Source organism: Neovison vison, chromosome 14 (genome assembly GCF_020171115.1).
Source record: "Neovison vison isolate M4711 chromosome 14, ASM_NN_V1, whole genome shotgun sequence".
In the NCBI taxonomy this organism is placed as follows: Eukaryota; Metazoa; Chordata; class Mammalia; order Carnivora; family Mustelidae; genus Neogale; species Neogale vison.
Window position 1 is genome coordinate 10,797,205 of NC_058104.1, and position 24,745 is coordinate 10,821,949.

A 24,745-nucleotide genomic window follows, 5' to 3' on the forward strand; every position below is an offset into this window, starting at 1 on the left:
AGGAGGGCAACGCACCCCAACTTCACAGGGACAGAAGCTCCTGGGCCCAGGCCCTCTCCCAAACCTCAGCTTATGTATTTCTTATCTACTTGTTCCTCTGTATCCTTTACTGAGTAAATGTAAGTGCTACCCTGAGTTGTGTGAGCTGCTCTAGCAAGTTAACTGAACCCAAGGAGAGTGTGTGGGGAACCCCCATCTACTGCTGATTGGTCAGAAGCACAGGTAAGCACCCAGACTTGTAGCTGCCACCTGAACTGTGGGGAGCAGCCCTGTGGGACAGAGCCCTTAATCTGACACCAGCTCCAGGCAGTGTCAGAACTGACTTAAACTGGTACCCAGTCAGTGCCATAGAACTACTTACTGTGGAGAACCCCCACCCCCACATCTGGGGTCAGGAATGCTGCGTGTGGCCGCAGTGTCACAAGAAATGAGACACTGGAGAAAGAGCTGGGTGTTTCTAACACGAGTTCACGCCAGTTCAACCTCCTGACTACCTCTTCGCCTCAAATTAATTTTGACTACAGATGAGGAAAAGTGAAACCCAGGAAGCTGAAGGACTTGCCCTGGTTTGCGCGAGTTCTGGGCGGAACAGTTCTGAAGTCTGCTGTGCCTCTAGAGCGTGAGCAAGCCTAAGGAGCAACAGGCTCGTGAGCCCCCAATGGGCAATCAGAGCCCCCCACGCAGGCTATGTTCAGGCAGCAAGCCTCGGCAAGGATGATGACACTCCCCCACGTTTTACAGAAATGGGAATGGGATGGGCCAACGCCAGGCTGGCCTCCCCAGATGCTGAGGGCTCACAAAGACAGTTCCAGAAGGGCTCTACACCTCACCCCAAAGATAAACTGGCACCCAATCACAAAGAGTCCCCAAAACCCGCCACATGGGAAATAGCACAGAACTGGAGAGGTTTACCTTAAAGACAAGAAGATTCAGAGGCAACAGGCCGATCCCTTCTCTGGGGAGTCATTAAACAGGATGGAGAGGGCCCTGCGGGCAGAAGTCAGGCCTGGTTATGGAGGATAGAGATTGACACGCTGTCGGAGAGCTTTGTAACAAAGGTGACTGAAGACAGAATGAGCGGCTGTGAGGCAGGGCCCCCAGCACAGATGTGACAACAGAAGGCTGCGTAACTCAGTGACAGAGAAGGCACCTGCCACCCCAGGAGCCAGTGACGCAGACCTGGCTGAGGCTGGTGACAGTGCTGGGGGGGGGGGGGGAGGGCAAAACCCAAGTCTCTGACCTGAGTTAATAAATAATGATTCCTGAGTCTATTTCACTGAATCCTTTGAAACACACACACAGAGTTCCAGTTCACGATCAACAAGGGCCACAGAAAGCAGAGGCAGACAACAACACAGTGATGGGGACCCCGTGGCAGAGCCCTGGGACTCAGGAAAGAGGAAGAGAAGCAGGGAGGCCCAGAATAGAGCTCTGAAAAAGGCAGGAAGGGGGACGTACTGACTCTCTGCATTAAAAAAAAAAACAAAAACAAAAACCAAAAAAAAAACCAGTTCTAAGAACTGTGTGTGCTTCACACAGAGCGGGGCTTTCAGCATTAATGAGGAGCCTCCTGGGGGGGTGGGAAGTGAGGCTCCCGGCCCCCCAGGCACACCAGCACCCCCTCTGCACTGTGCCTGTTCCCACCCACCTCAGTTTGCACAGACACAAGAAGCTGCTCCCGGATGGTCCTTTCCCCACTCCTCTGGCAGCGAGGGGGAAGCCTGGGAATCTGTAAACCGTGACGGAGAGGAAGGAATCCCACACTCCATGCCGTGGGCTGCAACAAGCATTTGTGTCCGGGAATTTTAGCCTTTGCCTGACAGCCTCCAGCCACAGAGGCCTTGCCACCTCCCATCCTAGCCTCCCCCTGCTCAAATGCTATTTGTTAAAGGGTAAAAGCAACAGAGCTGTTTTCCTTCTGGATTTTTCCTTCATTTCTTCCATACATAAATACATCACATGTACACATATACATACGTTCATACAAAAAGCAGATAAAAGGTACAGTTGACCTTTGAACAACATGGGGGTCAGGGCCAACCAATGCCCCGCACAGTCAGAAATCCATGCGTCACCTTTGATTCCCCCCAAATCTTACTACCACAAGCCTACCGTTGACTGGAAGCCTTACCAATAAGAGAAATAATCAATTAACATACTTTGTATATGAATTCTATACTGAATCTTACAGTCACATAAGTATAAAAAAGAAAACATCATTAAGAAAATCATAAGGAGGGGTGCCTGGGTGGCTCAGTGAGTTAAAGCCTCTGCCTTCGGCTCAGGTCATGATCTCAGGGTCCTGGATCGAGCGCCGCATCGGGCTCTCTGTTCGGCGGGGAGCCTGCTTCCCCCTCTCTCTCTGCCTGCCTCTCTGCCTACTTGTGATCTCTCTATATCGAATAAATAAAATCTTTAAAAAAAATCATAAGGAAAGGACGCCTGGGTGGCTCAATCACTTAAACATCCAATTCTTGATTTCAGCTCAGGTCATGATCTCAGGGTCACAAGATCGAGCCCTGTGTTGGGCTTTGCACTGAGCGTGGTATCTGCTTAAGACTCTCTCTCTCTTTCTTAAAAAAGGGGGTTAAGAGCACCTGGGTGGCTCAGTCAGTTAAGCGTCCGCCTTCGGCTCAGGTCATGATCCTGGAGTCCCCAGATCGAGCCCCAGGTCAGGCTCCCTGCTCAGCGGGAAGCCTGCTTTTCCCTCCTCCACTCCCCCTGCTTATATTCCCTCTCCAGCTGTCTCTCTCTCCGTCAAATAAACAAAAAAATAAATAAATAAATCATAAGGAGGAGGGACTGTATTTACAGTACCACGTGTGTACGTACTGACAACATCCATGTAGAAGTGGACCCGTGCAGTTCACACCCAACTTGTTCCAGGGTCAGCCGTGTTCTATTTTGTGAAACATTCTTCCGTGTTGCTGGGGGGCCCCTTATAATGATATCTTCTTTGGCTGCCACCGATCTGTTGTACCATTGTTTACTTATTCCCTGTTCTTCGTTCATTCAAATAGGTTTGATCACTTAAAATACACATGGGCACGAGGGAGAAAAGATGAGGAAAACCCTTCCCACGGTGAGGAAGTTTGCAGCCTGATCAAGGCAACTGTGGTCCAATGTGGGCAATGCTGCAAAAATCAACGTTTACCGAGTACCATGGGGACAGAGGGGAAGAAGTTCCTGTCCCGGGGAGAGGAGGAACCAGTGCTCTCTGGTCTGTTCCCAATATCCCCCTTTGCTGGCGACCCGCAGCATGGGGGCCCACCGCAAGCAGACGCTGGGCGGGACACTTATGGGGCACCCCTTCGTGGCTCAGCTGACTCAGAAGTTACTGTGACCTCCTCCTAGCCACTGAGGTCAGAGCTCTGACCGGCCTATGGGGTGGGTCCAAGGCCACACGGCTGACAAGTGCTGGAGCCTGAATTAAAAATGTGGGTCTGGTTTTCTGAGGTCTACCCTGACATCTGCTCTGAACAGAAAAGCATCTTGAAACAAAGCTTTTCTCTTAAAAAAAAAAAAAATCCTTGAATTCTTAAGGAGATAATGAATTTTTATAACTCTGGATACAAAACATTGCTCTCAAACAGGACCAACCTCTAGACAGACAGATGAGTGAAGAAAGAAAAAAGAGCGTAAATTGCCAATACAGGGAACAAAAGTGCAGAAAGCATTAGAGTCTGCCCAGATTACAAATGTAACATGGGAAATTATGACCCACTTGGCGCCAACATTTGATAACTTCGATAACGTGGATAAATTTTTTGACAGACGTAAACCACCAGAGCTCACCCAAGAGAAACAGCCCTGTAAAAGAAGGCAGATTAGTAGCTAAAACCTTCACCAGAAGCGAACTCCAGGAGCAGATAGCTTCACGGACACAGTGGGCCAAACATCTGAGGAAGACATGACACCAGTTCCATACAAATTCTCCCAGAAAAGAGAACGGGAGGCCGCCCTGCTTGTTTTATGAGGCCTGTATCACCCTGATACCAAAACCAGACAAAGAAAAAGGTGATGGGCCAATATGCCCGTGGGGCGAGGGTCATGGGTGGGGGGCACGAGGGGAGCAGCTGGCACGCCTGACGGCGCGCAGTATCTCGCTCGCTGCAGAGAGCCTGTGCGCGTACGCGTTTCCCGAACCGCACACTGTACTGTATGTAAGTTACACTGTAGCGTCCGCGCGTCCACAATCACGCGTGCGCTCTGCCCCCAGTGATGGAAGTGTGTGGACGCACACGCATAAAACGGTATGTGAGGATCGCCACAGAAATGGCATCTCGGGGAGGAGATTTAAATTTTCTGCTCGCTTTCTTTTTAATGTATTATTTGCTTGGTTTTCAAATTAGGAGCGTGTGCTATTTACTTCATCAGAAGACCATCTTAGGGGCGCCTGGGTGGCTCAGTGGGTTAAGCCTCTGCCTTCGGCTCAGGTCATGATCCCAGGGTCTTGGGATCGAGCCCCGCATCAGGCTTCTTTCTCTGCCTCTGCCTGCTTGTATGTGCACATTCTCTCCCTCTCTGACAAATGAATAAATAAATAAAATCTTAAAAAAAAAAAAAGACTATTTTAAAGCTATTTTCTCAGGGGAAACAAGTGTCCAGCCCTCAGGGTGCAGTGACTCTCTTCACCTGGACTGTGCCTCTCACCGAGACCACAGGAACATTCCACATAGCACCGCTGGGAAGGGCCCCAACCTGCTTAGGTCTTCAGTTCCGAACAACGGAATGCTATGCAGCGGTTAAGAGAGAAGGAGGTGGAGGGGTGCTGGGTGGTTAAGTGGCCGACTCTTGATTTTGGCTCAGGTTGTGATCCCAGGGTTCTGGGATCGAGCCCTGTGTCCGGCTCCACGGTCAGTGGGGCATCTGCTTGGGATTCTCTCCCTCTGTGCCACTTACCCCATATACTCTTTTTCTCTCTCATAATAAATGAATAAATCTAAAAAAAAATAGTAAGTAGGTGGACTATAGTACTCTCACTGAAAGACTGCCAAAATGTACGGAATTTAAAGGAGCTATTTTCTCACTATGAAATTATTAATGAAATATAAAGTATGTATTTCTCCAGGAAAGTGACCCATCATGACGTCCTCTCGGGAGTGTCGACTAATATGAGTGGGGTGGTGGGTGTCTCAAGGGCTCTTTGCTTTGTCCTTTTCCAACGAGATGGCTGGTATTCTCAGTATTCACGTGTTAGAACTAAAAAGAAATCCACACCAGCTGGGTTTCCTGCCCCAGAGGAAGGTAGCCACAAATGTGGAGAGAGAGAAAGGGACAGAGTGCAGTGTGCACTGGAACGGGAGGTGTGAACGCACACGGACGTGTGCACGTGGATGGTCTACTTCTCACCCAGCTCCCAGACCCTGGTTTCTAAACACTGTTCTCCATCCGAAGGAACCAGGGTTTCTTGGAGGGTTGGCAGACTCCCGAACCAGGGCAGGAAAAGCAGTGACTGAGCCCGGATCACTTTGCTTTGCCAATGAGGAAAGAAAGGCTCAAAGAATGACAGAGGACATGTCAAAAGGTCACAGGGTCCTGGAAGGGGTTCCCACTAGCCAAATCTGAGACCCTATGAGCATTGAAATAAACCTCAGCGTGACAGAACAGAACCATTAGGACAAAAAGATCGCACACAAGTCAATACTGGTATGAATACTTACTCCAATCAATAAATACACCCAGGTGACTAAAGAAAGTTCTTCCGTACAGTAGAATACCAACTAATAAAATGAAAGACTTAGAAAATCACCAACTGGTAATCTCTGTAATGATAACCGTTTCAGGCAAGGATCATGAGTGCTCCAACTTGAGGGTCAAAGTTTGATGAGAAGTTTGCTGATTGCGTAGGGCGCGACAGCACTTTACAGAGGACAACCAGGCTGACACCAAGTGATCAAAGGTAAAGGCTCCAGTCCTGGGTCAGGGACACTGCCACCACTTGCTATGTCGCTCTAAAGGACACAACGCCATTTCTGTGATATTTAGCCAAAAATACACAATCTTATCATTGTCTTATCAGCAGACAAATCCACACAGGGGACATACTACAAAGTGATGGCCTGACTTTTTGGAAAATGTCAAGGGCAAATATGATAAAGAAATAGTGCATCGCTTCGGGGCACAGAAGAGTGGTTACAGTTCAGCGCAACCTTGGGCCAGGAAAAGAAAAGGGAAGAAAAGATTTTTCTTTTGCTATAAAAGACATGAATGGCAAAATATGAATAAACTCCACATTCGGAAAAACAGTGTGTTGATGTGAATTTCCTGGTGGGAATTACTGGACTATAGTTCTGTAAGAAAATGTCCTTGAATTTTAGAAAGTAAACACTGAAGTACTTAGGAGTAAAAGAGCGTCCTAATCGTAATCTACTCTCAAGTAGATCCGTGAAAAAAATATTTAAGAAATACACACACAAACACACACACACAGAGAATGATAAAACAAACACAGTAAAATGTTAATAACTGGGGAAACTGAGTAAAGAGAATTCAAGAATTCATGATTTTTGCAACTTTCCTGTAAATCTGAAACTATTTCAAAATAAAACAAGTTAATCATATACATGTTCAGGGGTGCCTAGGTGGCTCAGTGGATTAAACATCTGACTTCACCTCAGGTCATGATCTCAGGGTCCTGGGTTGGAGCCCCATGCCCAGCTCCCTGCTTACTCCAGAGCTGCTTCTCCTTCTCTTTCTTCCTGCCTATTCTTGCTCTCTCTCTCTCTCTCTCAAATAAAGACAATCTTTAAAACAAAATGCATGATCATTGAAAAAATATGCTAAATTTAGAAACATGAAGCAAAAGAATGTAACTCAAATGTGTACTGTTTTTCTTCTACTAGTTTTTTGTTGTTTTGGTTTTTTCTTTACAGATTTAATTTTTTAGTAATCTCTACACGCCACATGGGGGTCAAACTCACAACCCTGAAATCAACAGTCACATTTTCTACTGACTGAGCCAGTCAGGTGCCCCTGTTCTACCAGGTTTTTTTTTAATATGTATATTATAAATTCACTTTTACCATTATTGGTTTCATACTACATACAATTTTGTCCTGCCTTTTTTCACATGTGAAACTGGGAACATTATAAATTCTCAAATGTTATCTTAGCCTATGAACATACAAGTCGCTTGCTGGATATTTTCACCATTGCAAATAATGCCATGATAATCACGACTGCTAGCTTTTCAAAACAAATCAGTGTGTACCTCTGACTACTTCCTTAGAATAGAGTTTCCGAAAATATCTTGGAAATATCTCTGAATCAAAAGGAATAAATATTTTTAAGGCTGTTAAATTATGTTCCAAAAAGCAATTTATTTTCAACATTTTTCTAGTGCTTTCCCTGCGCGAGACCCCCTGCTGACCTGGAGCAAAGGGAAGGGACTTTACAAAGCACCCGGCTCACAGAAGCCTGGGAGGAAAAGAAGTGAAAAACCAACCCTAAGTACCAGAATCAGTAAGCACTCTGGGGAGGCCACCACACCTGTGCCCCAGAAGGGTGAGCAGAGGGAAGAAACTGGAAAGACAGGTGTGCAGACCAGACAGGCCTTCTCAGCCAAGGAAATCCTTCCCAGGAAGTAAGACCCCAAGTGGCAGAATGTGGGACAGGTGTGCACGGGGCGGTGCTGGCCCAGGGTCACAGTCACACACCAACCCAAGCACCACAGCTTAGGAGGGACATCCGAGTTCCACGCTCAGTGCTCCACTCGCCACATGCGGCTCCTCAGGCCCCCTGAGGCCTTCCCAGGGAGGGGTGGGGAAGACTCACGGCGGGGCACTGGGTAACACAGGGAGGGAGAACCCGAGTCTTGGGGAAGCACATTTCAATAATCACATCCACCACTCGTGTCTGGAAATGGGTATGTTAAAACTCCTTATGTCAAGACAACATCACACACACACACACACACACACACACACCCCTCAAAGCCTCTCTGAGCTTCAGTTTTTTCCTCTATAAAATGGGGATATTACCACCGACTTCACAGGGCTGTTGGCAGAATTACGAAAGACAAAGATATGTGCAGGGTGAATTCTGCATAACCAAGACGAGAACAATTGCTCCAGGCCTAGCGTACTGAGTGTGCTGGCGCTACGGGAAAGGACACTGATGGCAGAGTACTTAGGCTCTGTCCCCTGGAAGCCAGCCTAGAACTCCCAGAAGCTCTTCAGTTTCCTTGAGTTTAGAGAGAACGATCTCTTTGGGAGAAACCCAAAAGCTCCGGAGAAACCCAACCTTGACTGAGGGGAAAGTAAGCTTTGGGTTCTGGGGTCTGGAACTCCAGAATCTATCCAATTCTGCCTTTCACCTACCAGAAGGCTTACCCAGAGATCTGCCTCCAGCTGGGCTGGAACGGAGGGACCAGCTCCCCTCCTTCAACCATTGCCCTAGGGCCAAGAGGAGCAGGGTGAGTGCTCACGCAATGTCTTTCAACCGTCCTTGATCGGCTCACCTTGACTTTCAACAAGAAAGCCTTAACTTATGTCTAGGCCCAGTCACTTTATAGCTGATGCAGTACAAGTCCCTCTAACTAAAGGGGCAGAGGGTGGGGAGTGGACAAAGGTCCCAGAGGCCTTTGAGGTCTTTTGAGGGGGACAAAAGACAATGCCTAGGGAAGGGCAGACACAGAAGAACCCAGAAGGCCTTCAGTCACTCTAAAAAGTACTGCAACAGCTCTTACAGCCTCAGAGCTCCTGCCAAGTCCAGTGTCCCTCTGGCCCAATTTTTCTACCACCTGTAGACAAGCTTAGCTCAGTTTTTGCAAACTTCCACTAGCCGGAATGGAAACTGATGGCACCTTTACCCCACCTCACCTGTTTTCTGGTGTGAAGAAAAGCCTATATTATTTCAGCAGGAAGACAAAACAAAACCAAACAAAAACCAAACAAAAACCTACCTCCCTTTTAAGTATTCCTCTACAATGATAGTATTACGTCAAAATTTCAAATGCCCCCGTTCCAGGATCCCCTAAAGAAAGGGAATGTAAACTCTTTCTGCATCATCTACTGATTCTGGAATTTCTATATTCTATTTCTATATTTCTATATTTCAGTATTTCTGCCATCGCAAAGGAAATCAAGATTACTTTCCAAAAGTAATACTTGAGCTTCTACTAAAATCATGACTTTTCTGGCTAGAAGTGGTTCCCCAGAGAAGAGACCATAACATTGAGGGGAGCAAAACAGCCCCAGCATTTGCTCTCATTTCTTTCTAGTCCACTGGATTATAAAACAGTATCAGTAGCCCAACGGGCTAGGGGCGTAATGAAAAGGGTGTGGGACTTGTGGGAGTTCAGGGAACCGAATTTGAGTACTGGCTTTCCCACCATCTTGCTAAATCATTTCTCCTCACCGAGGCTTGGCCAACAAGACAGGCGCCCGTACTAAAGAACGGCTCTCCCGCAGCCACCAAGTACGCTACGTGCCCAGCACGGCACCCACTGGACAAGCAAAGACAGACTAAGTCAGGGAATGTTCTCGGCCCTTCCTGCGGAAAGAGACACATGGCAGCTACTTCCTTGCCAGAACGAACGGTACAGATGGCCAGAACCAGTTCACAGCTGGCTGAGGCTGCTGTGAGTCTAAGTGCCTAGGGAGGGCTTCTTGGCAGAGGGAGGCACGAAATGGCAGGTCACAGAAAGGCTGGGGGGGGGGGGGAGTGTGTCCAGAGGGGCCTGAAGGGAAAGTGGGCTCATAGCTTTGGGGGAGCAGGGGGGGGCGGGGGAAGCCAGTTCAAAACTGCCCTGCCACTTAATGGTTCCAGGATTTTGCGCAAATCTCAACTTCCCGTGGCCACTTTCCTTCCTCAAGTGGAGTATCACCACCACGGAGACCTCTAATGGGGGAAACGGTAGACACGCAAAGAACACTGGATTACTGTCCCTCCCATTCTTATTCTCTGGAACGGATCAGAGGGAAAATCAGCACTGTCCCCAAGCACCCACATTTTGGTTTCTAAAGATCATTCTCCAATAAAAGGAACAAGGGCTTCTTAAAGAACTAGCTGGTTCCAGGGCTGTTGTGTGGGAAACAAAAGATGAGCCCGGAACATCTCACAGCGTCATAAATTAAGGAAAAGCTCAAGGAAACATGGGACTTGAACCAGAAGATATCCCAAAGGAGGTCCCAATGGTTAAAGCAATTAGCCATTGCTAATTTAAGTGCCCATATAAATAATGTTCTTGGATTGGGGGGGTGGGTTTGTGATTCATCTCTAAGGTTATTTTAATTGTGACAAAATACACATAACCTAAAATTTGCCATCGTAAAGTGTATACCACAGTGGGACTGAGCACATTTAAACGGACGTACCAGCCATCACTATGGAAGTTTTTCACCACCTCAAAGGAAACACAGTACCCAGAAAGCAATCAATCTCCATTGCTCAGCCCCTGGCAACCTCTAATCTGTCTCTGTGAATTTGCTTATTACAAACGTTTCACATGAATGGAATCCTCCTATCAGCAGGTCCTTTGTGACCGGCTTCTTTCACTGAGCAGGACGTGCTCAAAGTTCACCGTATTGTAGCGAGCGTCAGCCATCTGTTCTTGTTCGTGGCTGAATACTATTCCGAGGTACGGATCGACCACACTTTACTTATTCATCCATTAGACGATGGAATTTGGGTTGTCTTCACTTTTTTGGCTATCACAAATAATGCTGCTACATTCACGTACAAGCACTGGTCTGAGTGTCTGTACTCAGTTCGCGGGGTTTATCACTGGACGTGGAATTGCTGGGCCATATGGTCACGCTAAGCTTAACGCACAGAGGAACTGCCATGCTGTTTTCCCCGGTGGATGCACCACTTTGCATTGCCATCCGTAACATATGAGGGTTCCAATTTCTCCATGTTCCCACCAACATCAGTCACTTTCCGATTTAGTTTTTGTTCTAAGTAGTCATGCTAGTGGGTGTGATACAGTATCTCACTGGGCTTCAGATCTGCCCATCCCTAATGACCAAAGATGTTGAGAATCATGAATGAGGCTGATAATCTTTTTATGTGCTTGTGGCCATTTGTGTATCTTTTTTGGGAAAATATTCAGATCCTTTGCTCATTTTTCAGTTGGGTTGTTTTCTTGTTGTTGAGTTATGACTGTTCTTTACATATGCTAGATACTTGAACTTTATCAGATATATAATTTGCAAATACTTCTCATTATGTGAGTTGTCCTTTCACTTTCTTGATAGGCTCCTTTGATGCATCAAAGTTTTTAATTTTTATTAAGTCCATGTCTTGCTCAGGCTGCTGTAACAAAGATCCTAGATTAGGCAGCTCAAACAAGGAGCAGTTATTTCTCACAGTTCTGGAGGCCGGGGAATCCGGATCAAGGCACCAGGAGAGCCAGTGTGTGGGGAGAGCTTGCTGCCCAGCTTGTAGAGAACTGCTTTTTCATATTCACACATGACAGAAAGCAGAAAGAGAAAGCAAGCCCTCTTGTCACTTTTTTTAAAAAAAAGATTGATTTATTTATTTTTAGGGGGGTGGGTGGAAGGGCAGAGGGAGAGAGAGGATCCTTAAGCAGACTCCCCACTGAGCAGAAGCCTGATGTGGGGCTCAATCCCAGGACCCTGAGATCATGACCTGAGCCATAATCAAGAGTCAGCTGCTTAACCAACTGAGCCACCCAGGCACCCCACTCTCCTGTCACTTCTTATAAGGGCACTAATCCCATTCATGAGGGTTCCATCCTTATAACCTATTTATGTCCCCAAAGCCCCACCTCAATACCATCACATTAAAGGTTAAGCTTTCAACAGATGACTACTAGGGGCACACGTTCAGTGCAAAACAGCCCTATTTATCTGCTTTTTCTTTTGTTGTGTATGATTCTGGTGTCATATCTGAGAAAGCACTGCCTAGTCCAAGGTCATAAAGATTAACCTCTATGTTTTCTCCTAAGAGTTTTATAGGTTTATCTCTGACATTTGTTTAGGTCTTTGATCCACCCTGAGTTGATTTTGGTATATGGTATAAAGTCAGGTAAGGGGTCCAGCTTCATTCTTGCTGTGTGTGGATATCTGCCGTCCCAGTACCATTTGCTGAAGACTAGTTCCCTTTATTGAATGGCCCTGGTACTCTTGTCAAAAATCACTTAACCATATATCTCCGAATCAGGATCTGGATTTCAATTCTATTCCATTGACCAATAGATCTATCCTTAAAATAGCACCACGCTGCCTTAATTACTAGCACTTTCTGGTGGGTTTTGAAACCGGGAAGTATGAGTCTTCCCATTTTGTTCTTTATTCTCAAGGATGGCTATCTGAAGTTCCCTGCGATTCCACAGGAATTTTAGGATCAGCTTTTCCATTTCTGCATAAAAAAGCCATGAGCTTTTTGTCAGACATTGCACTGAATCTGTGCTCTGTTTTGAGGGGGTGATGCATTTTAATGAATTATGGCTCCTGATGTGTCCATGAACACAGATTTTCTTTCCATTTATTTAAGTCTTTTTAAATTTCTTCCAGCAATGTTTTGTAGATTCCAGCAGAAAAGTCTTCAACCTCCTCCTTGCTTAAATTTATTCCCAAGTATCTGACTCTTTCTGACGCTATTGCAAATAGGACTGTTCTCTCAGTTTTTCCTCTTTGGAATGTTCACCACCAGCTAGCGGAGTCCTGGGTCTCGAACAGCAGAATAAATAAATATCCGTGATTCCATAGTGATATAATTGAATAAATACAGCAACAGGAGAGAAGGCACAGCTCTTCCTCCCAGAATTCCAACTAATAAATGTAGGAGGAAAGAGGGAAATATGGAATTGCCATTCGACAGATCCCCAGTAAGAATTATTGTGGATAAGACCTCCCAGCAGATGGGCTCAAATTAACGGGCAAAAGTCTGGGGAAAAACAGGATTTGCACAGTCTCGAAGTTCTCTCTCCCAAGATACTTATTAACTAAAAAGGGGAAAACAGTAGCTTTGCAGAGGAGAAACCCCAGAGACACCAAACCAGCCAAGAGCTCTCTGTAGACGTCACTTGTAACGAACCACCTGCGACAACGTACTCAGAAGGACATGGCACCATCTTGGGGGTTTTCTTGCCACGGATGCATAACCTCCCTCCAACAAGACAAAACAATGGCCAAACCCCAACTGGGGTGCATTCTATAAGACACCATGGTGAGGACAGGCAAAGGGACTGTCACAGATGGGAAGAGACTAAGGAGGTATGACAAATGGGGTGCAGGGCAGGCTCTTGGACAGGACCCTAGGACAGAAGGAGGGCTTTAGTGGAAAAACAACTAGTAAAATTCTAATAAGGGATGTTTAGTTCAGGGGATGGCAAATTATGGTCAAGCACTGACCCAGGCTGCTGACTACTTTTGAAAATAAAGTTTTATTAGAATACAGTCACACTTGTTTATAGGTGACCTATGACTGCTTTCTTGCTCAAGCACCAGAGTCGGGAAGGTGTGACAGACATCTTACAACACACGAAACCTGAAGTATTTACTTTCTGGATCTTTACAGAAAAGGTCTGCTTGACCTGGTTTGCAGGTTTGCACCTGGGCGGCTCAGGTCATGCCCCCGGAGTCCCGCGACGGAGTCCCACCTTGGGCTGCCTGTGGAGCAGGGAGTCTGCTTCTGCCCTTCCCCCTGCTCCTTCTATCACTCACTTTCTCTCTCAAATAAATAAGTAAAATTTTTAAAGAAAGAGAAAGAAAAAAGAAAAAGTTTGCCCACCCTTGGTTTATAGTTAATAATACCATACCAGTGTTAATTTCCTGTTCCTGGTAACTGTATTATAATTTTAAAAGATATTAACACCAAAGGAAGCCAGGTGGGAAAAAAAAAGACTGGTTTTGTACCATTTTGGCAACTTCTCTGTAAGTCAAAAATAAGTTAAAAATAAAAAGTTGAAAAAAAAATAACCCCACGGCATCCTTCCTGCGAGGCCTTCCCATCAGCTTCCCTAGACACATCTTACACACTGCTGCCTCTTTTTGCTTCACTGCTCTTCCTCCTAAGAATGTTCTTCCCTTTTCTACGGTAGCCACCAAAGCTGTGTCTTCAAGGATGAACTCTCGTGCCGCTTCCTTCATAAAACCTGCCCCGGCTCCTTCCTGCGCATGCTCGGGGACGGCAGGAAGCAGCACCTGCCTTGAAGGAAAGTCCTTTCCTTCCCCATCTCCTTCTCTCACCTGATCAAGAACTTAGGATCAAGAGTTACGGCTCAGGGGCACCCCGGTGGCTCAGATGGTGACGTGTCTGCCTTCAGCTCAGGTCACGATCCCGGGGCGGGCCGAGTCCTGGCTCACAGTGGTCCCAGTTAGTTCCCACGCTGGGTCACCCTAGGTTCGGCCAGCAGTAGCCAGGGCAGCCAGGGCAGCGAGGACGGGGCAGCCACGGAAGGCTGCTCTGGGCAACAGCTCCACATCTTGTCGTTCACCAGGCGGCTTCACAACCCACCATCCTGCCTACGAACGGACAGGAAGCCAGGGTTCTGATGGCAGACTGTGAAGGAGACGCAGGCATCCCCCTCCTGGGGACCGGCCCGGGGACAGGCCAACACTGTCCACAGATCAAGCAAGACTGCTGTCAGGCTGAAGCCTCAGCTGGCACCGCGTGGAACCCCCAGTTCCACCCGTGCTTCACCTTGACCTTCGGCCAGGCGGCGCATCAGATCAAATGTGTACTGAGGTCACTTCTGTGATCTGTGTCTACGGACTCGCGCCATGCTTGTAAGCCACAAGGTTTGGGGAGCCGGTTTATGACTCACAACAACCTGAGCAAGTCTGTAATAACCGATAGAAGACCAGCCCGTGATGTCTATAAAAGCACCCACAATGATCAGACCACTTACGGGACTGTCCGCCAGCACTAAAGCATTAGCTCATAACCCTTCCTTACTGCCCCGACCACGCTCTCTTTGAGGGCAGGAAAACCACCCTCTGCTGCCGGGCTGACCTCACCCTGTGCTGTCACCTGGGATACCGGGTCACGCAAGGTGCTCCCGAGCCTGACAGTTGAATCTGCCCCCTGACAGATGTTGCCAGGACAGCTGCGGCGTCCTGAGCCACTGCCAGCCTCCCCGGCAGGGGTCCTGAAAAACCACGGCTCCCACTGCACCTGCTGTGGCTTCCTGCTGGGAGAGAGGCGCCCCACATTACACAGCCCCCTCCAGGGGGGAGGGGCAAGGAGGACAGCTTTCTAGGCCGCCGCACTGGGGCAAGGTGTCTTGCTCTGACACCCGCACACACCCCGAGGAGGAGCTCACCGCCTCATGTGACACAGTGTCCGGTGAAGGCCGGGTGACTCTGCCCAGCTCTCGGCTCCCCTAAGGGGACTCAGTAGCCCAAGTAGCTCTTTCCACGTGACTCCATGACCCCAGTGTAAAAAGTCCAGGTGGCTAGGATGGGAGGAAGACCGTGAGAGGGACCAGACCCCGCTCTACAGTGCTTCAGGCTAGAAGGGACACACGCTGCTCCCTCTCAAGAGGGCTAACAATTTGGGGAAGCTCAGAGACATGCGGCCCCCTCTGCCGCTGGTGTACACAACCCGTGAGAGGTGACGGGCGGCCGGCGGCGGGACCGGTGGGAGTCCAGCTGCTCAAGGACTCATGGCTTATTTATTTATTTATTTTAAGATTTATTTATTTGAGAGAGAGCGCAAGCGCGTAGCGGGGAAGGGGCAGAGAGAAGGAATCCCAAGCCGATGCCCATTCTAGCACAGAGCCTGACTCAGGACTCAATCCCAGGACCCTGAGATCACAGTCTGAGCCGAAACCAAAAGTTGCTCGCTTAACCGACGGAGTCACAGGCACTCCAAGGACGGTGGCTGATTAACTGGATTTTTAAAAATGGAGATCTAATTCACGTACCATAAAATTCATCATTTTAGAACGTGCAGCTCAGCAGTTCTCCCCCCCATGGCACAACAGTGGGGCAACCCCACTGCCGTCTAATTCACGAACGTTTCCATCCCCCGCCAAAGAAAACCTCATACCCATCGGCAGTCACTCCCCCTTCCTGATCTGTCCTCCCCTTTGCTCTGGACAACTCCAGAAGGCAGCCACACAACACCCTAGGTCCCCACCACCATCACTTTCCATTTGCCTCGTCTATTTATTTCTAAATAAATACCAACCGCAGTGACAACGAACAGGCATTACGCACCTGTACTACAATGTTCTCCCATTTCATTTCATCCTTGCAACAACCCTCTGAGGTACAGGAGCTCTAACTACCGCAGAGGTTAGGTACTTTGCCCAAAGGCAGGGATAAGCGGTCACATTGGGATTCGAACCCAGACCAGTGAGCATCAGAGCCGCCCTCTCCTCCATTTCTTTGCCCTGCAAAACCTTATCAGAACAGGGCAAAGTTATGGCTAGAAGTTGTTTTGCTGAATGGCCTGGGGTGTGTTTCGCAGTTAACATCCCAGCGGCACCATCAGGAGATGGTGCTGCTCAGAACGAAAGCACCGCCGGAGACAAGGGAGAGGCCGGTATCCGGCAGGAGCCACCTCCGGTCTCCGAGCTCCCAGCGCCAGGAGGCCTAGCCTAACAGGCACCTGGCGGCTGCCGAATGGCTGCGTCAACCCAGTCATCAGTCCAACTGGGGGGTGCAGCCTGCTGACCCCGCGGCTGGGAGCACTGGGATGGGATCAGCACTGCCTCTGGCATGTCCTGGCTCCACTGTGGTCACTCACGAAGGGGCAAGAAGCCAAGCCAGGCCTTTTGACTTTCCTAGCACAATGGCAGGACACCGCACGTGGGGTGTGCTGAGAGCCTCACGACCTCACTCTGGCCTGCCTGCCTCCCACCTGGCAGAGGGACTCTCCCCACCCACTCTCCCAGTCTCCTGCTTTCCTCCTTTCCTGCCGGAACACAGCCCAGCAAGTCTCCTCTATCTCCCATCCCGCAAAGGTCTGCCTGTGCTGTATTATAATGGAGACCGAAGTTCTTTGCCCTTACTGGAGCAGGTCCCAGGGAGGGCTCCCTGTGGGCCATGCTCCTCTGTTCTATGGAACATTCCATAGAGCCACCATCATCCTATCGGGCCTATCCACACACAAGCATAGTCCCAGCCCCTCTAAGAGGGCCTGGTACTCACAGGTGGGCTACATATGCCTGCTGCGTATGGAAACTACTGGCCACTGCATTGTTCTACAAGCCCCAGGGGAAGGCCCGGAGAAAAGTGCTTCTCTTGCTAAACTGACCCGCTTCCTCTTCCCAGTAATGCTGGCTGTTCAATCCCCTCCTTCTTCAGCCTGCCTTCTAGGAAGCTCTGAGCTGAGTTTTATGCTTAATCCAACAGCTTCCCTTGGCTGCCCTTTAGTAAGATTACCTGCCTCCCAGGGTCCGCTCAACTACTAGGCTCTCAGCTTTTAGTTATTTCCTTCAGGGTCTGGCTGAGTAGACTGTTGGCCTTGGAACTCAACTGACTTAAAACCCAGGTAAGCCATGAAAGAACATGGGTCTTGGAGGTAGACAGACCTCAGTTCAAACCCCGGATCTGCCGCCTCCACACGCTGGGACCCTGGGCACATGACCACTCAGTCTCGGGCCCCTCACTGACCATCCTCACGGTGTTCTGATGATTACACGAGACATAAAATACCCAGCACGGGGCCAGACACTCAAAGGTTACCCTAGAACCCTTTTATTTATTGCAGTAGCATTTCAAAAATAAACACACTGATTCATGTTTCTGGCCTCCAAATAACAATCTAGAAATATCTAGAGAGACTTAGGATACTATGGGGGAGGTACCCAAGTTCCTCCTCTTTCTCAATTATAAAATGATTCATTACTGAATTACTGAAAAAAAACAGTAACTGCAGAAGGAACTTGAGACATTTCAACGGTCACACCGAGCTGCAAAATTAAAATTGGCCCAAAAGTTCATACTGCACTCAGAGTAATCCTAAAAAACACAGATCAGCCCTAACATGGGTATCTGGGCTCAGTTCATATGCAGGAGGAAGCAAGAGACTACGGAGAGAGAAGTCATGATCGCTCATTAGCCCACTCGCTCCCCTGGTCAGCCAGTTAGCACTCAGTGAGCGCCTACCTTACGCCTGGCTCCGGACCACGCACTGGCTTACTCTCGTGGCAGTGATGGGGAGCTTCCCTGTTCCCACTGAATTCACATTCTGTTCCAACCACACTGCCGTTAGAGAGAGGGAAGATTAGGCTCCTTCAATTACGAGCCACTTCCGTATCCTTTGTGGGGGGCAGATGGAGGAGGAAGGGAAAGGCAGCAAATGATTCGACAGCAAGAGGGACCGTAAATATTTGAGCAAAGGGGGGCTGATACTAGCAGGGCCTGGAGGTCAATCCAGCGTGGATGGACCCTGAGAAGCAGCAGGGAGGAGTGGGAAGGAATTACGGACTCAGGGAAGCCAATTAGGGGCGAGTATGGCAGGAAATGAAGGGGTTTTAGTAAGACCACAGCAGGGGAGAAAGAGAGCGCACGGAACACTAGAAATGGACAGGACTGCCTGGTGGTGGAAACCCAGAACGCAGAGGAAGGCAGAGGCCGACCGGTCTTTTGTCTTTAGAGCATTCAGGTACCAGGAAGACAGTGAGGTCACTAAGAGAGAGAAAGAGACCTCCTGGGTGGGGAGGGCGAGGGCCATGAGGGATGGGTGTTTTCACCTCTGTTGCCCTGCTAAAGGACTGGTTTAGAGTTTGCAAATCACATTACATAAAGCCAGCCACGCAGCCTGCCCACGTGACACCGTCTGGTGTCTTAAACAATCACAGAGGTTCCGACACCCCTAACTGAAACCAGCAAACACTCTTCTTCGCTGGACCGCAAATTCCTGATGGGGAAAACCTGCTGATGCCTGAGATGTGTCCCAATCTACACCCCACCCCTAGAAGAAACTGGGCACAGTTGGCTGGAACGTTCTTCCGTGTACTCAAGAAGCACTATCCCTGTTTGCAGTGCTGAAAACCGACCCAGGTGACCTACGGATAGCGTCAACACCCCTGAATTCAGGGGTGAGCACAGTTCATGTGTTCCTACTCAGCCCTCAAACCTTTGTACAGACCCAGCCTACCCAGTGCCCTGTTGATGTGTGCCAGCGAGGATCAAAGTATCACAAGGTCACATGGCTGTTACGTGAGCCCCAAAGGGACAGGTCATGGGGAAGGCAGAGCTTGGGTGGGGGCTCGAGGGGTCACGGGAAAAGGCAACGAAGATAAAAAAGGGGAGATAAAAAAGTGACTAAACAGAATTCATAAATTTCACCCAGAAGCAAATGCCATAAGTCCCACATCAGAGGGCGCACCCTACAGAGTCCATCTTTCCTGGGAGGACAACCAGATAAACAAAAGTCAACTTTTTCCATTCGCTTTTCCTACCAAGGGGTCTCTTAAAGCATCCAGTTCTCTGAGAAGCAATCTGTGGCCAATGACACCAGCATTTGGCCCATCATTCTGGTCCAGTTTGGCCTTGAAACGGATTCATTTCTGGGAGGCACGTGTCTGATTCTTGCAGCTGTGCACAGACGCTATGCAAAGATCAGAACGCCTCCCCCCTTCCAGCACCCCAATTAAAGGAGATTTCCCCCGCCATATAAGTGAAACAAGACTCCATACCAGCAATTTTCTCCACAAGACACCCAGAAGAAGGACTGGGGCCCCCACGCGCCCTGTTCACAACGTACTCTGGGGCTAGCCGACTTGGCACACCGGCCGGCATCAGTCGTAACAGGCTGATGTATTAGGCTCTAGTGGACCCAACCAACAGACCACAGTCTGCCCCACGGGACTCCACCACCACCACCTACACACACACACACACACACACACACACACACGACAGCCCCCTGGGAGGGGGCTAGGGAAAGGAAAAACGCTTTGAGAACGTAGAACGCCGGGAACAGCAGCAGACAGACTGAAGCAGAGTAGGATTCCCAAATGATGAATTCACCCAGAAAGGAGGAGACTGACCGTAGAAAAGTCTGAAAACCCAACATGAGAAATGCTGCTCTGTGCTGGTCACATCACCGACCTATTTCAGAGCCTTCTCGTCGGAAGTGTTCGGTCGGTAAAGCGTCCGACTCTTGACTTTGGCTCAGGTTGCGATCCTGGAGTGGCGGGAGGGAGCCCTGCACTGGACGTGGACACTGCTTAAGATTCTCTCCCTCTCCTGCTCATGATCTCTCTCTCTCTCTCAAATAAATAAATGCCTTCTCCTCGCTTAGCATGGTTCACAAGACCCCGAAGGCTTCCTAGCCTCATACAACCTACACTCTACGCGGCCCCCACCCGGGGAGGTGAGCCTTGGTGGGCTCAGTGAACTCCTACCTAACCTCCAAGGCCCCAATCAAACGTTACTTCTTCTGCGGAGCCTGCATGACCTCCCCCCCCAGTAAAGGCCCAACCTGAGTGCTCCTCAGCGCACTGTGGGCTCAGCACCAAGGACAAGCACTTCACACCCATTATCTCAAGAATGAGCCCCACAGGCCCTGCCCTAACCGCTTATGTTTGCTCCCCGCCGTGTCCAAGCTATCGAGGGCTTGAAGCAGGCCCTAAACATAGACGCCTAGACCCTGAGGGTCAGAGATGTGTTTCTGGAGTGTCATTCCACAGAGGACGGAAACACTGCCAAGAATGGCGAGAATTAGCTGCCGGAAAAAGAAACACCTTCTGAACTGTTCCGGGAGGCAGGTGAAGCAAGTTCCTTCATTGCATGGCTGAAGACAGAAGGCCTGGTGGGGGTTAACACCTGTATAAGCTGGTAAGCTACCTCTCCCCCAGGAGCCTCTCCCCACCCTCCATCTATCAAATGCTGGACAACAGAACTGCACAGAAAAGCTTTGTTCTGTAGCTTATATAATAATAATAGCGAACTGGCATTACTTCTCTCTCCACAAGATACTCATTTCATTTGTGGTTCTTCCACTAGAGTGAAATGGACAGTGGGACCTACAAACAGACATACTGAGGGGCACCTAAGCCAGTAGAACATCCCCTCCTCCCACTCCCTCCCAGTTAGCCTCCCAGCATCCGAAGACAGCCTTTATATATGGCCTTTTATGGTAACCATCCCCTCTTTCTTTTCTTTTTTTTACTTTGAGATAGAAAGCATGAGGGGGATGTGGGGTGTGGGGGAGAGGGAGAAACAGAGAGGGTTTTAAGCAAGCTCCACACCTAGTGTGGAGCCCGAGGGAGGTCCGAACTCACGACCTTGAGATCAAGACCTGAGCTGAGATCAAGAGTTGGACGCTTAACCGAATGAACAACCCCAGGGCACACGCCTTCCCCCGCCAACTGCCAAAAAATTTTTGTAATTAAAAGAGAAAGACATACTTATTGGTGCTCTGGTACTGGAAGCGAGGAGGAATAATCATATTATTAAGTAATTATATTATATGTATTAGGTGATTTCCCTTCCACCAAAATAAAAAGACACTCCTCTACAGTCAGACAATGAGATAACACAGCACCAAAGGGAAGTGAGGGCTCTGGAAGCAGACCGTCCTGGGTGAGGCCTCAGCTTCACCCCCTTAGCCTTGAGCAAATGATGCCCATCTTTGTGGAGCGGGTATGAAAACACGAGCCTTTTGGGGTCATCCGAGGAATTAAAACACTCACAGGCAATGTTGTGCGTGTGCCTGCACACAGACGTGCACACATAATGCAAAACTTCAGAAAGAGTCTAGCATAAATTTTCCTAAAATAAAAGCATCTCTGCCATGAGCAGCTCGTGTTCACAACGGACCCGATTCTGACTTTAAAAACGTTGAGTCTCTGCTGGTGGGAACGTAACAAGGGAATGTTTCTGGAGGGGAGTTTAGTACCTCTAAACTCAAAAGTCACACCATTTCTACAAACACGTGCACACACGCACCCTTTTGTATTATTTTTCTCAGTCAAGAAAATGTCTTAGTGGAAGGCTCCGAAGGACATTCACTGTCTATATGACATATTCCTATAACGTTTTTTTTTTTTAAATAATGAACATTTGGTTTTTCTGTAAACAGAAAAAATACATTCTTATTATATAAAGTCACTTCTCCATTTCACTTTTTTGCGGATTTTAATTTTTTGTGTGTGGATTTTAATTTTTAAATGAATCTGATATGTCACCAAAAGCTAAGTCTCAAATTACGTATCATCATTTGACAATGGTGTGCGTTGTTTGCCCCCAGGAAGAGATTAGACCCACGGAGGATGTGTGTTTTGTTGACTGCTAAAACTCCAACACCTAAATAGTCCCTGGCATGGAGTACTCAGCATCTGCTAAGTGAGGACACTGAAAAGTTCATGAACATTGATCCAGCTCCTCCAGGAGTTCATCAAACAAAAATATTTGCCCAATCATACAAAGATAAAGAACAGAGTCTACTCACTGTCCCAGAATTCATGAGAGCAAAAGCTGCAAAAAACCACATTTCTGTCCACAATACCAGGGACTCAAATATTCCATCATTTTAAAAAAGAATGAGATTTTTAAAAAGAATGAGTTGGGGGAAAAAAAATGAGGTAGAAAAAAAAATGAGATAGAGCTTTAGACAGTGATCTATCATGGTAATTAAAAGCAAGCCTCAAAACAGTATAGCAGTACGACTTCATGTCTCAAATTTACGGTAAAATTAAACAGTAACACGTTTCTGTTTAAAGTAAAAAAAAAACTAGATAAGTGTCTTTATATGTGAAGAAAATATCTGCAGAACTTATACTATACCACTAGCGGTGATTTTTTAAAATCTCAGTATGAGGCTATGAGGGAGGCTCACTAACCACACTGTGTATTTAACAGTTTGATTTTTAATAATGAGCACTTATTATTATTTCTGTCAACAGAAAAAAAATACATTTTTTATATAAACAGCCATTTCTCCATTTCATTTTTTTTTTCTGATTTTAATTTTTAAATGAACCTGACATATAAGGTAAATCCCAAAGCACTAAGTGGAGGCTCACTGGCCTGGGGCGGTTCGCCAGAAGGCACACGGTGCTAGTGCCTGAGCCGTAAGTCAGGGTCCTTGACCCCGCCTCCCTACCCCGACAGGTGCTTCGCTCCTTTCTAAAACACAAGAAAGCAAAGATGCTGCAGGGGCACCTGGGCTCTCTGGAGACATGGAAGGTCCTAAAACTACAGAAGCTTCCATGAGGGGAAAAAGAACTGCTTGAAGAGCTAAATTCTCACGAACCTGGACCGTTCCACAGGTTTAGCCAATAAATACTAGATGGGCCCAGCAGTTCTGATTCCAAAACACTCTCCTGAACACAGGTGACCTTACCTAATTCAGATCCTGATTTTCAAGGAGTTCAGGGAGTCACTGGCAGGTCCTCAAATTTCAGGTTTGTCAGGAAACCCACGGAACCAACAAATCCTGTGGCCGTTTCCAAACTCGTACCACCCAGGTGGATTCACCTGCCTTACTCACGCCGGCTGAGATGAACCCCGTCTGGTGCTGAAGTATGTCCCTGGGCTTCCTTGCATCTCAAACCCAACGGCTCTTTTTCCAAGTGCCTGACACGAAGAATTGCGGAGAGTTAAGAGCCCACCACCTGGGCGGTTTTCAACGCCCCCCAACACAACCGGAAGCTAATATTCCACTCTCTGAAATGCGCCCTGTTTTCTGGGCAACGGAGACAATGACCAAGCTATCTGCCCAATGACACAGTTTCCCATCACAGCTGCTAAGCAAACCCCTGAGAAGCTGGAGAACATCCCATTCCCTCAAAAAGAAAAGAAGACTTCCTTAGAGGGACGCTGAGAAAAGCAAGGGATCCCTTCTGGGTTCGCTGCTCTGCCAACTGGGGCTTTGGGGCTGTTTTCCGGATCGAGCCAACCCCACGACCACTCAGAGGGGATCTGTAGGGGCAGAACTTCGAAGTACTTAACCAAGGTCTTGTCTGCCAACGAGAGGGCCTAAGGAATTACAGCACTGCACGGGGAGGATGCCGGATCCCGGAGGGTTCGTTAACCGATCTGCGTGTAGGGAATATCCCAATTCTCAATGTCACCCCCCAAGACCAAGACCTTCTCTTTGGAGCCTCAGAACCTCAGTCCTGCGTGGGCGGCAGAGTGGGCTGTGTCACTAGCTGTCCTCCTTGGGGAGGACACGAAGGCTCCAAGAAGTTAAGTGTCCTGCCAAGGGGCCGAGATTCAAATCCAGAACTACCCACTCCAGCCCCGTCTCCCTCCGGGCGCGAGCACAAATTCTCCAGTTTGGCGGAGCTCAGAGGAAGGCTGTTATTTCATAAAAATCGAAGAAAAGGAGGCAGCCACGTTCTCTGAACTGGACCCAAACTCTTCAGTACCGTTCACCAGCTTACACAACGGTCTTGAGAAATGTAAGCAAAAAGTCGAGGTCAAGTTCCTGCAGCCCCCTCGCCTCCCAGGACACCTTGACCTCTTACCCAATTGCTCCCACGAACTGAGGGTGTCACGGCTGCCCAGCGGAGCCCAGCAAAGATGGGTCGCAGCGGCCACCGAGGCACCTGCCCTGGAGAGCCACTGCCCCCCCCCCCCGCCCAGGGATGCCCTTGCCCGTACCCAGAGCGATTCTCAGGAGAGGCAGGGCTGGCAGGGTCCCCGGAGCCCTCAACGGAGCCCACCTGATGCTGCAGGGTCAGACTCGGGTCGCAGGCTCGCATTCATCGAGCGTCTCCTCCGTGAGCTACCTCAATAACTGGCCTCTTCCTCAGGCCCATTGTACAGACAGGGAAACTGAGCCTCAGAGAGGAAAAGAGGCTTAGCGGAGCATGGCGACGCGGCGGAGACTGGAGCCCGAGCCCTCGGACGCCGAGCCTGGGCCCTCG

At 48.6% G+C, this 24,745-nt stretch overlaps 1 protein-coding gene across 4 annotated transcripts in view; it reads right to left on the bottom strand.

The window, feature by feature from the left end:
• LOC122895425 (NADPH--cytochrome P450 reductase) overlaps window positions 1-24,745 on the bottom strand; it is a 59,466-nt gene that overhangs the window by 33,925 nt on the left and 796 nt on the right. Inside the window, exon 1 of one of the 4 annotated variants that reach the window (XM_044232824.1) lies at window positions 24,542-24,676. The exons of 2 other annotated variants lie outside the window; for them this stretch is intronic. In XM_044232824.1, coding sequence (XP_044088759.1) covers window positions 24,542-24,580 — 39 coding nt within the window. In that variant the 5' untranslated portion in view covers window positions 24,581-24,676. Of the gene's footprint in view, window positions 1-23,217; window positions 23,353-24,541; window positions 24,677-24,745 lie in introns of those variants that run through there. One more of the 4 variants, XM_044232825.1, reaches the window with a different exon arrangement.